At 44.1% G+C, this 7,500-nt stretch overlaps 2 protein-coding genes and 1 long non-coding RNA gene across 3 annotated transcripts in view; 1 reads left to right on the forward strand and 2 right to left on the reverse strand.

Annotated features, from left to right (window-relative positions):
* mrasa (muscle RAS oncogene homolog a) overlaps nucleotides 1-889 on the reverse strand; it is a 12,991-nt gene extending 12,102 nt beyond the window's left edge. Inside the window, exon 1 of the mRNA XM_027145431.2 lies at nucleotides 499-889. The gene's annotated coding sequence lies outside the window, so the exon portion shown is untranslated. The remainder of the gene's footprint in view (nucleotides 1-498) is intronic.
* Nucleotides 1-7,500, reverse strand: part of LOC125141430 — a 25,598-nt gene that overhangs the window by 12,163 nt on the left and 5,935 nt on the right. The gene's annotated exons all lie outside the window — the stretch shown is intronic.
* tmem177 (transmembrane protein 177) lies at nucleotides 3,019-4,922 on the forward strand. Its single transcript, XM_027145351.2, has one exon. The coding sequence runs from the start codon at nucleotides 3,380-3,382 to the stop codon at nucleotides 4,310-4,312; it is 933 nt and encodes a 310-aa protein (XP_027001152.1). The 5' UTR covers nucleotides 3,019-3,379; the 3' UTR covers nucleotides 4,313-4,922.

The following is a 7,500-nucleotide window of genomic DNA, read 5'->3' on the forward strand; positions in this document are numbered from 1 at the left end:
ATTCAATTTTAGGTGAGAGAATGTGACTGTGTGCTGCTGGCTGTTTAACACATTTATTTATTTTTTTGTTTGTTTGTTTGTTTGTTTATTTATTTATTTACTTCATATCTGACAGCTGCATGCCAACGAGTGGAGAGCCGGAAACAGACACTCCCTCGAGTTTCAAGCTGATTTCTCTCTCTCTCTCTCTCTCTCTCTCTCTCTCTCTCTCTCTCTCTCACACACACACACACACACACACACACACACACACATATAGACATACACACACATACAGACATACAGTATACACACACACAGAGACATACACACACACAGAGACATACACACACACAGAGACATACACACACACAGAGACATACACACACACAGAGACATACACACACATACACACACACACACACACACACACACAAACACACCACCACCACCACCCCCACACACACAGTCTGTCCATCCCTAATAATCCCGTTAATAAATGTAAATGAAGGGACTTACCAGAGGTCTGCCGGTTGCCTTGTTCAGATGGGCTGTGTTCCAATCCCTTCTCCACATGCCCTTAATGTCAGTGTAGAGGTTGTTTGTTCAACAGGTTCTCCTTCACGGTCGGGAGCACAAACAATGCGCTTTTGCTCTTTCTTCCTCTTCTTCTTCTTCTTCTTCTTCTTCTTCTTCTTCTTCCTCTTCCTCTTCTTCTTCCGCTCTCGTCAAATTTCTCTGCCACAAATCTTCACATCGCAACCGCGGAGTCTATAAATAGAAAAGTCAGAATGGTCTCGTCGGCAGGACGCCGGACATTTCGGAGAAAATACTGAATAATTTCCGCACAGTTCTGTTCTACATCCTGCGAATAGACGCTACAGTGTGTCTACAGTGTACAAGCTACAAACTGTCTCTCTCCCCGACAGCGGTGTCCAGATGTTGCAGCTTTCCCCGCTTGGGAAAGTGGACTATTCCGTCACGCTCTGTGTGTGTGTGTGTGTGTGTGTGTGTGTGTGTGTGTGTGTGTGTGTGTGTGTGTGTGTGTGTGTGTGTGTGTTATAGAAAACCTTTAAATGCAACTTACACGTATTTATATATATTTTTTTTTAATACACATCGATCCATTTTGGTCCAAAAAACAATCTGTGACTGTAACACTGTATGATGTGTCATTACGTGTCATCACGCGTCGTTATGCGTCGTTACGTGTCGCTACGTGACGTTACTTGTCTTTACGTGTCGTCACGTGTCATTTACGGCTATAAAATACATCAGGATGTAGTAAAAGTGGCTGGCTCAAGTCACCTTACCCTCAGCTAGATTCTCGGTTCCCATTCACCTATACACTTATACATGGCAGGTCTCTGTTTGACTTGAGTGAACTGGAGTTGTATCCTATACTATATGGCACTTTGTCATATTTACAGCATTCATTCATTCATTCATTCATTCATTCATTCATTCATTCATTTCCTGCCGCTTATCCGAACTTCTCGGGTCACGGGGAGCCTGTGCCTATCTCAGGCGTCATCGGGCATCGAGGCAGGATACACCCTGGACGGAGTGCCAACCCATCACAGGGCACACACACACTCTCATTCACTCACACACACACACACTACGGACAATTTTCCACGCTCAATATCCATCCCCCTGCCAAGCAGGTTCATCATCACCAGGGTCCCCCGTTGGAAATCCTTAAACTGCTGATACCGTGACAATGTTTGGTAAAAGCAGCAGTTAGTCTCAGCTAAACTTTAAAACAAACCCAAACATTGGAACGAGTGAAAAACAGAAAAGTCTCACCTCTCCTCCTGAACCATGCCTCTGTGAATGGAGATGGCAGGGAAGGTTTCCTCCACAAGCAGCTGAGAGAGCGCAATGCAACGTAACGTGCTACTGACTTCACGCAGATGACGACCTGCACACAAACCACAAACACAGAGCACTGGTTGTCTGCGCCTTAGCTGAGACAACATAAGCTGAGACAACACCATGTCTCAAAGCAGAGCCAAAGTGTCAGGAAGAAACTGTGTAAGGTCGTGTCGTTGTTGCAGGGATACTGAACACTTTTCATGGTTAACTCAGCTGACAGTCCTGGAAGGATGTCACCAGTTAGCTTGGCAGTGTAACACACAAGTTCAGCATCATAGTCAAACTTTGTTGTATATTGGTTTATGTGACTTTAGTACACACTTATTTAATGTTTTGCGGGACAGGAATAAAGAAAAGATTGAACGGTCTTTGTCACCTACACTATCTAACTTTCACATTATGTCTCTCTCAAATTTGTGTATCATATTGTGTATGTATTTATTTAATAAAATAAAAATAAAATAAATACTGGGGGAGTTGTTGTGTTCGGTAAGGATCACTAACCGCAATTTAACAAAATTTTATTGGCTGTTTCTATTTTCTGATTGGCTGATAAGTGTCAGCCTCGGCTGAGAACTCCAGGGGAGACACGCTATAGAGACAGCGGTGCGGACTGATACATTTTGGGCACTGCGGCTTATTAAATATATGATAAACAGTAAGTTTTTCTGCGTGAGAAATACAATGTGTGGCAGGAGAACGTGATAAAAGACCGGCATGACGGACTGTCACTCTCAGTGTGTGACACACACACACACACACACACACACACACACACACACACACACACACACACACCATTGTAGCAGTGTTACATGCAGTAGGCTATAAGCTAAGTAGTGATTGTTCATTTGAAGTTTACACAAGTGGAAGAACTAATAAACTTACACCTACTAGCACTGTGCATTATATTGTGAAAAGAGTAGATTATCTTAATATTAAAACCTTAAATTTTCTCTGGACTTATAGATAGACTTTTGGAACGAAAAAAAAAACTATTCGTGACGATTTATAGTGATTTTATTTCTTTGCCTACATTGACGCTGATGCATTAAGAGGAGGGGGTCCCCCGTACCAAGATGGCGGCTCTATTGACGCATTCGTTACTGCCGTAACCATGGCGACATCTAGTGTATATGTCTATGTCGTTCCACTAGCTGACGTAAACAGTGCGCCGCTTTACGGTAGCTGTTATGGCGCTCACATGTCTCGTCCTTGTAGAAATGCAGCTCTGATGTCTAGCGCGTGTGAATTAAAGTGCGTAGAATTCCGACTGTAATTTAGTTCCAAAGCTTTTACGTTTGAAACGTACATCATTAACGTGTTATGTCGTATTCTGTAAAAAGGATTTGAGTTTGTTAGCATTGCAGCTAACAGCAGTTCAGTTTGTTTACTTTAAACTCGACCCCATTGTGGTGGTGACGTCATTGACGTGTGTTTATCACTCACGTGTTTCGTCTGATCTCCTGCTTAACATTTAAATAAGTTGATTTAATATCCCACAGTCCAGCAGAAGGGTTTAATGGCTTCTCGTGTGTTAAAGATCTCAGTCCTGGTGCAGAGATTTCGGACTCCACTTCTTCTTGTTGGTTGTGGAAGTGTTTTCACAGTGAACATTTTCTACCATGTCTTTCCAGGAAACACTTACCGTAAGCTCTACCAGGCCTGGAGCAAAGGAGAGCCATGCACTTTATCCGAAAAGCTGGAGATTGTGTTCCAGCAGGTTCTGAAGGACTCAGCAGTCGGTTCTTCCGAGAACTACACGGCTTTCGCAGCTTACGGTTTCCATCCGGTCGGTGCCGGAATCCCGTGGCTTCCCTCCGGGGCACAGATCGGCATCCCGTCCAACTTTAACAGCACAGTGGGTGATCTGTCAGGAATCACTAACCGCACCATTCTCATCAACGGTAAAGAAGTGGATTGGGACAGTGAGACAGGCAGCACACTGAAAAATGCCCTGGTGTTGTCTGAAGATGCGCAGAAGTTTGCCGTGGCACGTGAGGTGGCGCGGTTAGAGAGTGCTGGCCCGGTGCTGCATGCTGCAGTGGCTCCCACCTGCCTGGCTGGAGCCTGGATTTACAGCGTGGCTCTCAAACAGATGTTTGGACTCTTTGCCGGATCCGTCATCCTCAGGGCCGGAGTTAACACGCTCGCTCTGGGTCTGGGAGCCCTGTCGTACTTTTTAGCGTCTGATGCCGTGAACCAGTGGCTGGAGTTCCACTCGGACCGGCGGGCCGCCAGTTTGTCCCACAGCTACACAAAGGGGGGAGTTGAGTTCTATGAGAAGATTCTGGCGAGGAATAAGACCCTGCGTGTTCTGATGGGGCCCAAAGGGGAGGAGATGTACACACCAAGTGGCAATCTGTTCCCTGCCAGCCTGCTGAGTATGAAGCACGCACCCTACACGTCGAGGCGAGACGCAATCCTGAATCTACTGAAAGAGGAAAAAGTGTGAAGGACTTTTTGTTTTGCAGTAAATGGTTCTGTTGAATAAAATACAAAGCTGTGTTCACAAAGACTTTCTGACGTTCTTCGATAAACAGTCATGTGCGTTGACGTTACGCTGTAGGTGTGTTTGTGGGGAGAGAAGGATATTAGGATCAAATATATGTGTATTTGACTATTTCCTGTTTGCTGACACATGCCTACCGTACGTTAGTGTAATTCTAACGCGTTGCCATGTGGTGACAATATTCATCATCCTCGGTTAAACCAATGGTAGGACAAAAAGTGATTTGATTATAGTTGAAATGTATTGATACCTGAAGAATCAGGAACCAATGAGAGGAGAGAACAACACGGTTCACCTTCATGCAGTTTCTCTCCATGTTTTGTAGGTTTTGCTCAGAATGTTCAGAGGTACTTTTGGTTATAACACTGTATTTAAAATTGCATTTATGATGTGAAATTGATTCCTGCCTCTGCTCTGTGCCACTGGTTTCCTACCCAAAGACATGCGCTGCAGTTTGATGCACATCTCTAAATTGTCTGAAGTGTGTGAATGTGTGTGATGGATAACATACAAAGTGGACGGATAGAAAAATAAACAGCCTTTATTCTGTGAACGAGATCATTTATTTGTCTTTTGTATAACGTCAGGCGTCATCGGGCATCGAGGCAGGATACACCCTGGACAGAGTGCCAACCCATCACAGGGCACACACACACACTCTCATTCACTCACACACTCAGGACAATTTTTCAGAGATGCCAATCAACCTACCATGCATGTCTTTGGACCGGGGGAGGAAACCGGAGTACCCGGAGGAAACCCCCGAGGCACGGGGAGAACATGCAAACTCCACACACACGAGGCGGAGGCGGGAATCGAACCCCCGACCCTGGAGGGGTGAGGCGAACGTGCTAACCACTAAGCCACCTAGCTCTAACATGCTTTTATTTATTTATTTTAATCTAAAGAAATGGGGGAAAAGCAGAAACACACATAACATAAACACAACAAAGTTTCTTATGTGTTAGTCAGGTTGGATCACAAGTAAAGCTGCTACAGTCTTTGTATTTAAGAAATCTAGACTAACGATTTCTATCAACTTTAGCTTCAGTGTTGTTCTACAGTAAGTCTTGAATCCAGGACATATTGATTCAGAGGGAAACTGAAGAACCAGAGAACCCTCAGAGAACCACCCTGGGAGAACATAAAGATCATGGTCATGGGGATTGTAAATAAAGACAGTCCTATTTCTGGATGTTTCCTCTGCAAAAATAGTAACGACATCCTGAAATAACTTTGAGTGTTCCTGTTTTCGTTCGTCCACCTCCTTTGTGTGTGCATCATCTATATATATCTGTTCATTTATTAGCAACAAATACACTTGGGATTGAGATCAAAAGTTTTCCTTTCCTCAGATCTACATGGAGATGTCTTTGCTTGACCCGACTCGTGACAGCTTGTGAAGATTGTTACAAAATAAAAGAATAAACTTGTCGTGAAGACCAGAGAGCTGAGGGTTAGGGTTAGGATCACAAGCCAATACAGAAATTTGGGATCTCCAGAAGGAAAGAAACCACCGGTGTACTAACAAGCAGACATCCATCAGATTTGGCAAGAAAAACACCGAAACACCGAGATCTATGAAGAAAAACCCCAAAACTACATGCAGTAACATCACCAACATGGAAACGGTGACCATGTCATAGTTTAGCATTTAAAGAAGATTTTGAGACAATAAATATACTATTCTGGTATAACTCACTACTCATATGTGTTCTGTAAATTTATTTATTTGTGAATGAAATGAAAACCTGAATGAAAACATGGACTACTGAGTTATCATAGGGGGACACGGTGGCTTAATGGTTGGCACGTTCGCCTCACACCTTCAGGGTCGGGGGTTCGATTCCCACCTCCACCTTGTGTGTGTGGGAGTTTGCATGTTCTCCCCGTGCCTCGGGGGTTTCCTCCGGGTACTCCGGTTTCCTCCCCCGGTCCAAAGACATGCATGGTAGGTTGATTGGCATCTCTGGGAAATTGTCTGTAGTGTGTGAGTGTGTGTGAGTGAATGAGAGTGTGTGTGCCCTGTGATGGGTTGGCACTCCGTCCAGGGTGTATCCTGCCTCGATGCCCGATGACGCCTGAGATAGGCACAGGCTCCCCGTGACCCGAGAAGGTCGGATAAGCGGTAGAAAATGAGTGAGTGAGTGAGTTATCATATACGTTAAACAGAGTGCAATTATATTTCTGGCCACTAGATGTCGCTGTATCTCTACACAAAATTCACACCGTGTCTGATTTACAGGTGAATTCGGGTCAAATGGATAGTTTAAATGCGCATGATTACTTTTCTGCTCTAATACGTTATAGACAAAACGTATATTAGTGAGCACTAATGAAGGAAATTGTACTGCTTTGTTTATATAATACTAGAATTTTTATCATCAACTAGCTCTTATATCTGATTTATTAATGTTTATAAATGTGTCATTGAGGATGAAATTCAACACAATGCTGTTTCACTCCTGATAAAAGACTACACACCTTCACACACACATCCACACCTAGGGGCAGTTAAGTGTAAACAATCCTCCTCTGCAAGGTGAGAAGAATCTGGAGAATGTGGAGAAACATCCTCTTTAACACTGAGAGAAAATGTGAAACTCCACACTCCAGGGTCAGGGTCAGGGTCAGGGTCAGGGTCAGGGTACTTTAGTACACACTTTAGTACACACTGCATCCTTCCTATAATAATACAGTACTATCTCTTATACTGGCAGCTACAGTGGTACAAACATAAGTATAATATTGTGTGTGTGTGTGTGTGTGTGTGTGTGTGTGTGTGTGTGTGTGTGTGTGTGTGTGTGTGTGAGAGAGAGATCCAGCAGGAGTGTAATGTGTGTGTATATGTGTGTGTGTGTGAGAGAGAGAGAGAGGGGGAGAGAGAGAGAGAGAGAGAGAGAGAGAGAGAGAGAGAGATCCAGCAGGAGTGTAATGTGTGTGTGTGTGTGTGTGTGTGTGTGTGTGTGTGTGTGTGTGTGTGTGTGAGAGAGAGAGAGAGAGAGAGAGAGAGAGAGAGAGAGATGGGTCTGTACCCTGTCCAGGGTGTCTCCAACCTTGTGCCCCATTCTAGGTTCCCCTTTAGACTGAATAGGATCTTTATTATTATTATTATTATTATTGTTATTATT

Source organism: Tachysurus fulvidraco, chromosome 6 (genome assembly GCF_022655615.1).
Source record: "Tachysurus fulvidraco isolate hzauxx_2018 chromosome 6, HZAU_PFXX_2.0, whole genome shotgun sequence".
Lineage (NCBI taxonomy): Eukaryota > Metazoa > Chordata > Actinopteri > Siluriformes > Bagridae > Tachysurus > Tachysurus fulvidraco.

Excerpts from the sequence above, each read along its gene's own strand:
- tmem177 (XM_027145351.2), top strand. The coding sequence starts at position 3,380 with ATGGCTTCTCGTGTGTTAAAGATCTCAGTCCTGGTGCAGAGATTTCGG.